This window comes from Podarcis cretensis (assembly GCF_951804945.1).
Source record: "Podarcis cretensis genome assembly, chromosome: 14".
Lineage (NCBI taxonomy): Eukaryota > Metazoa > Chordata > Lepidosauria > Squamata > Lacertidae > Podarcis > Podarcis cretensis.
In genome coordinates this window covers 28107177-28121395 of record NC_137183.1, presented here as the reverse complement: position 1 = coordinate 28121395, position 14219 = coordinate 28107177, and the positions used below count along the sequence as shown (strand labels likewise).

General features: G+C 41.3%; 1 protein-coding gene across 3 annotated transcripts in view; it reads right to left on the bottom strand.

Moving 5' to 3' along the window:
• The window catches only part of PIAS1 (protein inhibitor of activated STAT 1), a 53605-nt gene extending 40341 nt beyond the window's left edge, over positions 1 to 13264 (bottom strand). Inside the window, exon 1 of one of the 3 annotated variants that reach the window (XM_079953558.1) lies at positions 13143 to 13264. In XM_079953558.1, coding sequence (XP_079809684.1) covers positions 13143 to 13166 — 24 coding nt within the window. In that variant the 5' untranslated portion in view covers positions 13167 to 13264. Of the gene's footprint in view, positions 1 to 3420; positions 3624 to 12955; positions 13050 to 13142 lie in introns of those variants that run through there. The other 2 variants (XM_079953560.1, XM_079953559.1) reach the window with 2 other exon arrangements.
• Between the last annotated feature and the right edge of the window lie 955 nt (positions 13265 to 14219).

Genomic DNA, 14219 nt, shown 5'->3' with positions numbered 1-14219 from the left:
CTTGCGAGGCAATGTAATTCTTTAAGAATAAAGTCAATATTTACATTTAGCACTTCTAGTCTGGCCTCCATCTTGCCCACGAGGCTACCTGTAGCCATGCATTGGCCAGGATCCAAAAAGTTACCTGGATGTGCCCAGTAAATTTGAAGATTGATAATCAGGACAGTGAACAGAAACTGCTTGTTCAAGTACACTGGAGGGAAAGGGGAAGTAAAGAAACAGAAATGTTTTTGGGTGGAAGGGAAGAGATTGTTCTGAGGGAAAGAATTTAAGGAACAGAAACTGATGGTGTGCAGAAAAGAGGGTGGGGCGAGGACCATGGTGACTGTTAGGGCCTGGGTCAGAGAGGGAAGTGGATTCTCCCTAGAAGGAAACAGCTTTTATGGAAGGAAGATGGAGAAGTCCAGGGCAGGGGTTGTGAGACTACCAGATGGCAAGTTGCTTTGCTTGGCAAGAAGGTAGCAGAGCTACACGCAGGGGGAACTCAGAGTGGTGACAGACACAGACTTCTGCCAAATATATTCAAAGCTGCTCTTGAGCAAGAGCACAGGAAGCATACAGAGGATGTGAGCCAGCACTAAGGATTAGGAGGGCAGATGGAACTATAAGAAGGGAGATGGGAGGACAAGAAATAAAGCTGGCAACAACAGAATCAAGGCAATGGGGGTGGAGGGGAAAGACACAACTGAGGAGCAAAGGGGCAAGAGAAAGGATATGGAGGAGGCCCTACAGACAGAGTGATGGTAAGCAGGTATTGGTGGGAAGACAATGAAGCATTGGAAAGGATACAAAATACTTTTAAAGACCTTAATCTCACAACTGCTAACAACGCCTTTCAACTGACCCTGAAAACAACTCTCTTCTTCATAATCAAGGATCCTTTTATGCCCATAAAGAGTTCACAGTTTTTTGTCATCTACAAATAAGAGCCCAATGCTGAAGACATTCTACCCTCGGCTTTAACTGGAAAACATGACTACAATAATCTGGAGTAGAGTTTAACTCTGCTTTCAATACTTCTTGAGAACACTCTGCGATTTGCATCATTTCATCCCATAGCAAAAGCATGCCTCTGTCTGGAGAAAAATTATTTGGGCCTTGAGGTGTGTTGGGAAAGCAAGTAGAATGCAAAAGCAGCAACAGGAAGTTGCATAAGTATTGAAGATTGCATTTTTATCTGCCACAACACTCTGCCTCAAATTGTTCATGGAGCTATTGAGCATGATCTTAGGATTTCTTCCATGGTGAGCCAACATCAGTGCAGATCCCATCAGTGATCTGATGGAAGCCTTTTTCTTTTTTTGATGGCATACAATAACAGTTTAGACACACAAGTAGAGCATTTTCTATACAAGGTTGACCTGTCTCAAAATGTTCCCATGCCTTACAAGCCTAAACCCCTCTTCCCAACGTCCTTCCCTTATTCACACACTTAAATCTCCAGCTTTGCCTGCCTAGCTAACTTTGCATGCAGAACAGATATCATTTCTTCAAAAGAAGAAGCAGAAGAGTTTGGATTTGATATCCTGCTTTATCACTACCCTAAGGAGTCTCAAAGCGGCTAACATTCTCCTTTCCCTTCCTCCCCCACAACAAACACTCTGTGAGGTGAGTGGGGCTGAGAGACTTCAGAGAAGTGTGACTAGCCCAAGGTCACCCAGCAGCTGCATGTGGAGGAGCGGAGACGCGAACCCGGTTTACCAGATTATGAGTCTACCGCTCTTAACCACTACACCAAACTGGCTGTTTCAGATCATCTGAATTTTACAATCCTATTTAACAACTTGTTTTTTCCCTTCCAGGACTGCAACAATGCAGTCACTATCCATGCAGAGGTACAAATCCCCCCCCCCATACTTTTGACAACTGAGACCTTTGCATCAGGCAGACAAGTAACTTTGCAGTTAGTATGCCCATTACAAATCTAGGTCCCTATGTAAATAATCTAAAATTAAGAACATAAGAAGAACCTGTTGCATCAGGCCAGTGGCTCACCCAGTACAGCATCTTATTTTCACAGTGGCTAACCATATGCCTATGGGAAGTCCCCATGGCATTACCCTCAGAGGCACATCCTTGTTGTGAGAGGATATCAGTTCATCACCAGAGGGATGCTCATTTTTTAGACATCTGTGCTCTTTTCCTCATTATGATCCCATCTGTCCCAAGACCCCGCATCCCAGAAAACTCACAATGTGACATCAAATTGACATCAAATGAACACCACCACACCCCTGAAAGCCTCATCTATATCTCTCTTTACCTCTCAAATTATCCAAGTTAGCCATCTTGGCCTCAACATGAAAAGTCAGAAGCTCTTTGCACTGACTACAACCTGAGAACTGCCCTGAGATCTTCAGGTGAAGGATGGTATACAAATTTAATAAATAAAATAAAAAATACCTGTGACTCTGCTCAGCAGGAAAAACACTTGACAGTGAACGTACACACACCCACACACCCCAGTAAGTATCTGCTGGCTTTCTACCATCATTAGGTCTTTGGCTAGAAGGCCTTTTCAGTTGCAACATAAAATGTCTTGATTTTAAGTACAAGCAGCACACAACAGGTTATCACCATTACTGCAACTATAGCAGTGCTAATTAGTGCTTCTGAAATGAGTGCAAAACACTTTAAAATGTTACCCTACAGAGATTTGGTCCAGTTTTCTTGAGGAGGGGAAATGAATAGCCTTGTATGGTTCTGAGCAATGCATCTGGAGTAGGAAATAAAGGGGGAACGCACAAGCAACCTTCAAAAAAACTGCTTATAGGTGGCTGAATTATACATTCCCTAGCCTCCCCTGCCAGACTCCAACCTCATTCAGTATAACTGATAAAAGGTATTTCAGTGAAACAGCTCATCAATATTTCTTTCCAGCCTCATTATCCAGCATGCACCCTTTCTAACATGCAGTGAGGGTCCTTTGTAGTGGTCATCAATATGCTGTACCCCTCACAATATTTAAATCTCATATCCATAGTTTAAAAATACCACTTAGAAGTAAGGGATGCGCCTGATGTTTAGGAAAATAGTATGTGACAGATGAACAAACAGCTGTTGCCTTGGTGTCCCTCAAAACATCAGATCAAGAACCACTGCAAATTAAAATGTTGTTTTCATTTGGATCAACTTCTGTTGGTGCAAATGCATATGGACATTCAAGCTACAGTGAGTTTACATCCATCAGGTAGATTGGAAGGCCAGCTTACTACTGCAATCATCACTGCAGTTCTACACACACTTTGTGGAATTTCATTTTGTTTGAGTGGAATTTGCGATCAGGTAAATCTATCTCAGTGAAGGTGCTTGTCTCTTCAGAGAAACAGAAGCCTAACAACATACATTGCAACTTATTATACTGGTCAATAGATTGATTAGTCTGCTACATAACAAATGTTGCATTATTACATAACCTACCTCCATTTGTGGATGAGAATTTTTTCACTTTCTAATCTGACTGATGTGGACAGCTAAAAAAAATATTACTCAAGGATTGACAAAGTCCCAGCTAAGTTTCCAGAAGCATACTGACAAGTTCTTGACCCAGTTTTTCTAGACTGTATAGGGAAAATCACTCTTAATAGGTTGCCAACCATCTCTCACCCCATTTTCAACTGGATGAGCTGGTTTAATGCCACAGAATGTTCACAAGCATTGTAACTGTTTAAAGGGAAACTGTCAGTTATGACAAAATTTAAATTCTGTGACCTGAACTTGCCTGACAATGCTAGGCTGTAAGTTTTGTTGGCAATTAAGATTATTCCCCTCCCTACTGTTATGAAACCTCATTTTGAGGTTCGCTTTTTTCTATACCTTTACCTCTCTTCAGAAACAATTGCCCTGCAAAGATTTAATACTACCCTTCACAAAAGGAGTATGCATTGTTCAACATCTGGATGGACATTGCATGAGCCCCTTGAAATACGTTTAGGTTCTCCCTTATCTATGTGACTCCTATAACCCATTAAAGCCTTCGTCATCTGGAAAGAATTCTGTTCTATACATCCACAGCCCCTGGAGCCTTCTAACAAATCTCAGTGCAGCCAAAGGCCTAGAAAGCAATGCAGCACTTCTTCAAAGGTGAATAGTAAAGAATCTGACAAAGAAAATAAACCTAGCGGCTAATATTGCAGAGGAGACAAACGTAATCTTCTCCCACCTAGAAGACTTTGCCTGGGAGCCTGATGCTCTTGAAACTTGCACTTGTTCTTTCTTTTCCAAAAAGAAAAATGCTAAGTATTGTTTCCTAGCAAGAGAGCAAAATACACAGTAAAGGACACTGATGGTGCTCAGTCAATGGGGATTACAAGAGATGTTTATCAGGACAGGAACTGGACTGCTCTCTCAGAAGACAAGTCATTTAGGAAAATATTTCAGCTTTAGGTGTTTTGTCATTCCCCCGCCAGCAAAAACTAAATCCTACTACCAAAAATTGTGCAAAGATAAAGTAAGTATCCAAATACAACAAAAATTAATCATAAATCAGTATGATTGAACATTCACAATCTCAAGCAAGACAGACAAATGATCTTCCCTCAAAGGAAGGGGAAGAACTGACCTCCAGTCAAACAATGCCTTTTTTGTGGACCAGAACCCTGTGGTTATTATCCAAAGTCTTTCCAACAGGAGGCTGGAAACATGAGGTCAGGTCCTTTCAGTTGTGGCCCCCATTTGTGCACTGCTTTCCCCAGGGAGGAACACACAATTTATGTTTTGGTGCCACTGCTAGAAAAGGGCTTTTCTTTTTCTCCAGGCCAGTGGCGTAGCGTGGGGGGTGCAGGGGGGGCCGGGCGCACTGGGCGCAACATCTGGGGGGGCGCTCGCACTCGCAGTGCTAAAATCAGTGCTAAAATCCACGGGTTAGGGGGCGCAAATTACTTGCCTTGCCCTGGGTGCTGACAACCCACGCTACGCCACTGTTCCAGGCTTTTGGCCCTTAACTTGAAGAGTGGCACTGTAGCATATTTTAGTCCTTCCTTTCAAAAGTTGCAGAGTATAGAAAATGTTCAGGTATTTGGCCAAGGATCGCAATCTGAGATTCCACCAAGCATATTGTTTCTGCAATATGGTGACAAGGGCTTTGCCACTATACTTACCTACTTCAGACTCCTCCAATAACTTGTCTGTGGTCAGAAATACTCACAGGAAATCAATAACTAAATTGGCATGTGAAAGGGTATAAGCTTGCTTCAATCTGTGTAAATCTTCAGTTTCTAGGGGTCCATGATAAATATGGTGACAAATACAGAGAAACAGAAACAGATAGTGATAGCTAAGAAAGAGACTGATTAAATTTCATGTAGTGTTTAGTTCTGTTCCCCCTCCTCTCTTTTTTCAGATCTTTTTATGGAAATAAGTGCATTATGTCTGCTTGATACTGTAGAGGACTAGAGAATACAAATAATTTTCAGAATAAATTATCATTTGTTTTACTATACTATAATGTTGATTTCTGTTTTTACTGTTTTTGCCTGCTCCTCATAAACTGGCAAAACCAAAGATATGCTAGGTTCCTTACGATTCAGCAGTTTGTAGCTTCATTTGTAATGAAAACTTGTGATTTTCAATATGTAAAGAGTACTTTAAAAAAGTATTGCATTTTTTATTTTTTCCATAAATTTACCATTTTTCCCATAGCTTCAAGATTTCCATAAGTTTTACATCTCTTGTTGTACAGGAAGCCTTCCTACTTGGTCAGTGCTCTTCAATTGATTCAAAATGCCTCTAGAACCCTCTCCTGTCACTCCTCTGGCACAGCATGTTTGTAGCATGCAAATATTAAAAACCCAATTTTATTAGGACCAACTACAAAATGTCACAAAACAGCGAGCAAGGTTTTGAGTTATTAATCACCTCCCCTGGCCCAGTCACCTGTCTGCTCCCTGCAAGTTTTTATCAGCCAAGAGGGACAAGGATCCAGAATGCAAGTGGTCGCCCTGACGGATCCAAGCACATTGTACACACCCTTGAGCCTTATTAACTGAAACTCATCCAACGCAACAGGACTAAACAGTGCTCTGGACATCCTTCAGCTTTCGTAACTGGAGTCAGTCAGGGCCCCACCCTCCCAGGCCAGGTAGAAAAGGCATGCAAGGCAGGGAACAGGTCCTCCAGGACTCACAGCCAAGAAGGTCTACTTACTTTCCTGTGTTTTACACATTTGTAAGGAATTCTGGGAATTGTGATTCTGTGAGAATCTAAGTATGATCGTAAGTATAATGGAGCACTTAACTCAACATCAGAGGGTGATAAGAGGAATAACAAAGAAGGATGGGTTTAACTCCATATGGTCTCTATTTATATTAACTATAGTACAGTAATCTCCCATCTCTTGTCATAGTAGGCACTATGGAGAAATTATTTTAATGCTCTAGATTGAAGTATACCCTGTGGGTGTGAGCTTAATCTGTAATGTAAAACATTTCCCAAGTGTCTTGATGCCATGCAGATGACTGCACACAAGATTTAACACCTGTACATGGATTTGTCCTGGAAGATAACACTTTATGCTTTAGTTACAGGTAGGTAGCCATGCTGGTCTGCCGTAGTAAAAATAAATAAAAAAGTTCCTTCCAGTAGCACCTTAGAGACCAACTAAGTTTGTTATTTGTATGAGCTTTTGTGTGCATGCATTCAGGTATCTGAAGAAGTGTGCATGCACACGAAAGCTCATACCAATAACAAATTTAGTTGGTCTCTAAGGTGCTACTAGAAGGTACTTTTTTATTTTGTTTCGACTTTATGCTTGGTAATTGTTTTTAAAAATTTCAATAAAGTTTGTAATTTAAAAAGTATAATGCCTAAGATTACTTCTGGAAACTCATTAAGACTGACTCACTCTCAACCGCACATGTACCCAAAGTATCTACACTGGCTCCCAGTTGATTACCGTGTGACTTCCAACCTCTCAATCATCCTTGTTTAGACTGCTATGCTCTGTACTTAAACCAAACCTTCTCATTCTTCATCCGTCCCCTTTGCAGCGCCTCCTCTCCATGAAATCTGCCTCTCCATTTTCCTTTTCCAACACAATCCCTTTCAACCAATGCATCACTTCCTCGTCTTTCCAAGACTACCAGTTTCATCTGTTCTGCAGTTTCTACTATTCACTCTGTGCTTTTATCAAGCCCCATCATCTCCCATCACCTTCCATCTATCCAAAATATGCCCTAATTCTAAAGGCATTGCCCAGAAGCAAGCACAATTGACATCCATACAGCTTACTTCATGCAATGCATTTAGGACTGAGTGCTGCACCACATTTCTGTTCTGCACCACATCTGAAAATTGCTTTAAATAAATGTTAAAATAATACCAATCTAATGGTTACAAATGACTCATGCCTCCTTCAGCAACCACCACTGACATTTTCTGTCTATATGCAATACCTTTAAGCCAATGAGAATTTCCAGTCTTTATTAGACAATAGTTACTAGTGTATCCATGAATAAAAATTCCACCCCATATCCCTGTAAATATAATTGATGAGAACTCCTAATGAAGTATAAAACCCTTCACAAACAAGTATGCATACACTATTCATATTTATGTGTGCATGAAATTTGCAATCTAATTTTTATTGGCAAACATACTTAAGTACCATGGGCTGGATTATTATTTTTACAGTGATGCACAGCTGCTTATTTGATCTCTGCAGCTTCAGCATGAAGAAATAAAAATGTAAAGATGACTTCTCAAAGCGCACTGAAGAAACACCATGGATTATACAAGAAGAAAAACTGTAAATAGGAAGATGCATGGTAAGGGCTGCTCATTAAAACAATTTCAATTGTGAAATTATTCGGCTTGTATCCAACACTGAGATTTAGATAGATCTTCAATGGAAATGGTTTGAGCAAAATTATAACTAAAAGCTGAAAATGGTGGCTTCTGCTTATTTGGCTATTTTGCTAGTGCTATTATGAAGTTTCTCCATCCTTGGAGGCCTAATCTTCATTATTACTATCATCTAAAAATACTAAATACCTTGCTTGTTAGTAGTTTCCTCACATCAAACAAGCCTAGTATTTGATTTCAACTGAGAGATTTACATTCATAAAATCACCTGTACAGAAGAACACATGACTAGATATTTTAAATCAAAATCTTTCTTTAGCTTCCATCACCATCACTCCTTAAAATCAGGAAACATAACTAACAAGAAACACTTCAAGGATCTTTCCCAGTTCTCAAAGGCACTCCTTTAAAATGAGAGTGTAAAGACGGAAGCCTCTCAATATGCACTTTTGACATCCATTCAGAAGACAGCATCAACAATGAAATTTTAGAAATAATTAAACTCTGATCTATATGTAAATGTTATGAAAACCTAGAACTGTGTAATGAAGACATTCACACAAAGATCACACAACATACTACTCCAGAACTAGCTGTTTATTTATATGCTTCCCCACACGTAGTGCAGAGCTTTCCAAACTGTGTGTCACGACATGTTACTGTGTTGGCTGCAGTGTGTAGGTGTCACACGAAAGCTCCCCGTGCTCCTCCCGGGGCTGGAAAGGGGTTAGTTTAACGTCCGGTTTGCTAGTAAAACTGAATTACTGAGTTGCAAAATGATGCATGTCTAAAAAGTGTGTAACCAACATGAAAAATTTGGAAAGCTCTGACATAGTGCATAAACTGCGGGACTCACTTCCTTGGGAAGCAATGGTGGCCACTCATCTGTAAAGCTTTAAAAAAGGATTGGACAAATTCATGGAGGAGAAGACTATCAATGGCTACTAGCCAAGATGGTGTGCTTCTGAAAACCAGGGTGCTCTTGTGCTCAGGTCCTGCTTGAAGATTCCCACTGGCATCCTGTGGCCACTGTGATACAGATGGGCCACCAGCCTGATCTAGCAGGCTCATTTTATGTTCTTAATATGAGCTATTATATCAGCACACACACAAAATCTCTTAGGTGAATAAGAATAAGGAACTGGGGGATTCACAACCCTCTAAAAAAGAACAATGCTGGGTAAGAAACCAATGTTTTCAGAACCTGTTTGATTTTAAAAAGTAACTAAATGATATATTAGGACACAGGAAATTTTCAATGACAGAAGAATCTGGCACTCAAGCTATTTAATGTCTCAGAATGTTTTAGTTTGAATACAACATTCAAAAAGAGGCAGCTCTGATGTTTACTAAGAAAATACAAAGCAAAACAGAAGAACACGTCTCCCTGTAATTTAACAGCTTTAATGACAGTTTTACACACAATGGGCTGGATCCACACTGAAGTTAGCTGAACTTAGGTTCCACTGAAATCAATGGGACAAGTTAGTTAGGCCGCCATTTAAATCTCACTGCTTTCAATGAGTACTAAGTGCAACCAACTTATTCTGAATCCAAGTCAGGATTATTTATTTTAATGCCTGCATTTATCTTACTTGCTAAGAATACTAACAAGAGGCAGAACAAAATATTTCCGTTTAGACTGCACACAAAAGTTAGCAGAAATAATTATTCAAGTTACAGTGGGGGATATTTGCTTGGTATCAAAGCGATCCAACAGGGCTTGGAAAGCCATAAAAGATGGAAAGTCTCCCCCACCTACTTTCTTTGGGAGCATCCTTGAAAATATTAATTACTTGAAACTGTGGTCATGGTTCTATGACAATTTACAGTGGGCCATAACCCCTTCTTGCCATCCCTCAATAAAGCCTTTGCCCCATCTGACACTTGAAGTAGGGTTTTTCACAAAATTTACAAACTAACCTTTACTCTTCCCATAACTCAAGAAGCAGAAGGACTGGACATTTCCTGTGTCACAGAACTTCAATTTTTGGTTGAGAATATGTCAAACACAGGTAAGCAGGAAACTTAATATAAATTTCAAAAGGCAAAATATTTTGCCCAGCAATTTGACTGCTAACTTACAAAGAACCTCTTAAGTAAATAAAAGTTGCTTTATCTAAACAAAGGATTGTCCTCCATAACAAAACAGAAGGCATTTTTTTAAGCCTGCAACCTTCATCATGCCATGCCTGCGGGTCACCCCTGTCCACCTCTCCAAAAGAAACAAATGGACAAGATTGATGAAACAAGTCAGTTTCACATTTCTGGCTACAAACCAGTAAGGACAGAAAATTGAGAAGAACTATCTCAGTTTCCTTGTGCTGATTTTTGGAAAAGCAAGGGTAATAAGCAGTAAAGTTAAGCATTATCCAGAGAAAGGAAAGTTAGCATATGCATTGAAAAGATATTAGAGGGAGGGGACAAAAACTTGCCTACTCAGAAAGGAACTGGAGGTTAGATAGAGGGCAGCCAAAGTAGACTAATATAAAATTCCAGTTTTTAAAAAGAAACATAGGAAGAGCCCTGCTGTATCAGGCCAAAGGCCCATCTAGCGGAGCAGCTTGTTCCCACAGTGGCCATCCAGATGACTATGGGAAGCTGAGAGCATCAGGACTCTCCCTGTTAGCGATTACCAGCAGATGATATTTAGAGGCATGCTGCCTCCGACAATGGCATCTATTTAAAAAACACAATCTAGTAATTCATCAAGTAATTTTATCAAGCTCTCATGAGGAGGAATTGCACACACATATATGTATTCCCTCTCTCCAGAGAGGCATTGAAGGAAGAGGTAAAAGATTGAGGTGGAAATCTTTTGCCACCCAGATCAACCAAGCTTAAAACAACTACCTAATAAATGTAGCATCCTAGCCAATAAGAGTCTGTTACCAATACCTTGCTGTATTTACTGCACTAAGATTAATGAAGCAACCCCAAGTATGAAGGAAAACAGATAAACCTTTTTATGCTTTACAACAAGCTGCCTGCAGAAATGGGCACTAGGCTTCCTTAAGTCTCCTACTGCAGCAAGATTCCACACACACACACACACACACACACACACACCCCAAACACAAAAGGCAATGGAGGTTATAAACAGGATCCATTCATCTTCACCTCACAAAGAGAGCTGCCATCACTGTGTACACATGCCCCAAAGGAGCAAAGAACCTTTCTGAAAAGCCAGGATAAAAAAGCCATAAAAGCAACATGTGTGATTTCCAAAAGCATTAAGACACTGAGAGACACTGTAAACAAAATAATCCCTTGGTAAATGAATTTTAACTGGAAAGCATTTGACATGCACTTTGACATATTATCTATAAAAAGGTATTAAACATGTGGTTTCTATTTTGCTTACAAAGACATTGTGATTATAAAAGTCTATAGTATGTAGGGAAAATAAACACCCCCACTCAACCTAGACACATTTTGTTATTCAATATTTAACATGTGACTATTGTAATCATTGTTGAATTTTATAGTATGTAAACAGGCAAGTCTTCAAAACAGATTAAGAAATATACTAAATACTTTTTACTTAAAAAACAATCCTTTGTGTTTGCCAAGGGTGGGTATGTTGAGGACGAAAAAAAGGAAATTATGATCTATTACTATAATACCCCCTGGGGAATCACAGCAAGCAACTAGAATTGTAGCAGCCATATCAAACCTCACTCATTTAGCGAGTAGGGCATTTCAAGACTTTCAGAAAGGGCTTTTAATATATATACTACCTCACACACACACTTTATTCGGATGAAGGATTGGCTGCAAAATCATCTCAGATATTTTTAAACTCACTCTTTTTTCTCTAGCTGTCATGCATGGAGGCTATACTGAGAAAATAGCAGTGTATAAGAGGGAAGAGCAAGTGAGATTCAGCACTTTTGGTTTCCTCTCACTTTAAAACAGGAAACCAAGGTGGTGGGAGTTTCCTCCTATCTACTATCCCTCTAGAGAGTTCAGAGCGCTTTAGATTTCAACATGAGAGAATTTCTTCTCAGGAAATGAGCTAAAAAGCCCTCTCCATCACATGAGCTTAAGGATCTAAATACAGCCAAAGTTTCTATTCAGTTTCTTACTCCCATTAAAATAAGCCCTTGATCATTTCATCTACGATTTCAAATAAAATGTAGGTTTAACAAACCTCTTGGGAAGTAGAAAAAATGCATGCACACATGCTTATAGTTTTATTTACTTCCTCTGAAAGGCAGCTGTTGCTCACACGCCCATAATTTGGGTTCCCTGCCTACTGCACTAGCATCTTTGGATGGAGTAATAAAACCTTTGCAATCCAGGTTAAGGATTACAAAAAAAAAGGAAATTTGAACGAACATCAAAAGGATCTACTACAAAACCAGTTTCCACCCTTTGAAAGTGAAAGTTTGGGGAGGGGAGTCTCTCAGTTTCCACTCCTTTCAGGCACCCTTCTCTGCCACTGGCAAATACTAAGCATTTAAAAGTCAGGGAGAGCTGTCAAAACTTCGGGATAAGACGATTAGGTAAAGACACATTTTCCTCCTTGTTCTCTGCCCCTTGCACAGTTGAAGAAACGTATGGAAGAGGGGCAGAAAAGAGGGGGGCAAAAGCTGGGTAGGTGAAAGAAGCCAGATTCTGGACAAACTCCGTTCCACGTAGGCGAATAGGACGATCATCTTTGTCAAAGAAGAAGGGGCAGCTTTGTGCGGGACCCCCTTTTTAGATTATTTTCCTCTTGAGATGGGGAGGGAGGAGACGCACATAACCTACTCTGCACTCCTCAAATTCGTGGCCTTCAAGGGGGCGAGGACCCACTGAGCCAGCTCAAGGTGGAGGAGCAAGAGAGAGGGAGAGAGAGAGGGAGGCTGATCTGATGCAGATGTGAGGAGAGAGAAGAGTCGCCCACAACTTGGGCAGGAGAACGAGGTCTCCTCTCCTCCTCAGCCCTGGCCAACCTCGCAGGGCAGGGGGTTGAGAGAAAAGCACCTCCGAGGGAAAGTAGACTCGAGCAGACTCGCTTCCTAGGGTGGGGGCTGATGAGAAAAGCAAGGGAGGCCATACGGGGGGAGGCAAACTCAGTTCAATGGGTGAGCCAAAGGCGCTCCCCCCCCAATCTCACTTCTCCCTCCGTCCCTCCCTCAGCGCCTCTCTTCCCTCTCCTCTTACACACCCCCGGATCGCCGCCAGCCAGCCAGCCTTCCCTCCCTCCCTGAGCTCCTCCACTGGGTCGCCCGGCCGCCGGGCCAGGCCTGCTGCGGGGAGGAGGAGGGGGGCCCGGGAGCAGAGAAGAGCCGCGGCGGTGAGGCGGGGGGGGGGAGGAAGAGGGGAGGGGGGGCGGCTTGAAACTGCGCCTTTACCTTTAGTTCCGCACTGTCCGCCATCTTGAATCGCGGGGCGCAGGCGCAGTGAACCCCGCCGGGAGGCCGCCTCCCACCACCGCCGCCCCGCGCGCTGCGTTTGAATCAACGGCGCGCCGCCGCCGCCATTTTGTTGGTCCCTCCTCAGGGCGGGACGAGAGAGGGGAGGGGGCTTCTCGTCGTGCCACCCTCGGAAATTAACAGACATATTAATGTCACTTCTCGTTATTAGCGTGGGGATGTAGAGTGTGGGGAGCCTTTGAAATCAGTAGGGCATGAGGCATTTCAAGTCTACCTACTTTGAGCATTACTTATTTCTTTGGATATTATTATTATTATTATTATTAGTGCTTGGAGGTCTAAGTGTTTGGTCTCTGTTTCTTGTTCCAGTCCTCTCACTCCACCAATGAGAATATCTGCTGGCGGAATATCTGCTGAGTCCTCTGGTCTGGTGGTGCTGATTCTGAATGCTAAATCAGTCCATAATAAAAATAATAATAATAATAAATAACACAAACATATTTGTGCACAATCTGATTGTGCATGAGCTGGAAGATGTGGTTTACATTACTGAGACTTGGGTGAGCGAGCTGGATAGACCAAACTTTACACTGCTGTGCTCACCTGGGTTTTCAGCAAAGGCAATCCTCATTTTCTGCAGGGGGGTGGTTACACTTTATTTATTTATTTTTAAATAAATATTTATTCAGATTTTTTAAATACAAGTGAAAAAACAATAAACAATATATCTTATATCATGACATATTTTCATAGCTTCTTTGGACTCCCTCACGTCTCCCGCTCCCACTTTCACCACCGTAGGTTTTTGCCAGCAATTTATCATCTTGTTTACATTCTTGTATTCCACAAATTGAAAAAATAAATTGAGAAATAACCTAACACTTCTCCAAAAAGTTATTTTCTTCAATCTCAGTGGTGCCGAATTACTTATGATCTAGCATCCTTATTAACATTCAACCAAATTACAGTACTTTTGTAAATAAATCTTAAATTTCTTCCAATCTTCTTCAACCTTCTCCTCTCCCAGGTCTCGGATTCTGCCAGTCGGGGGTGGTT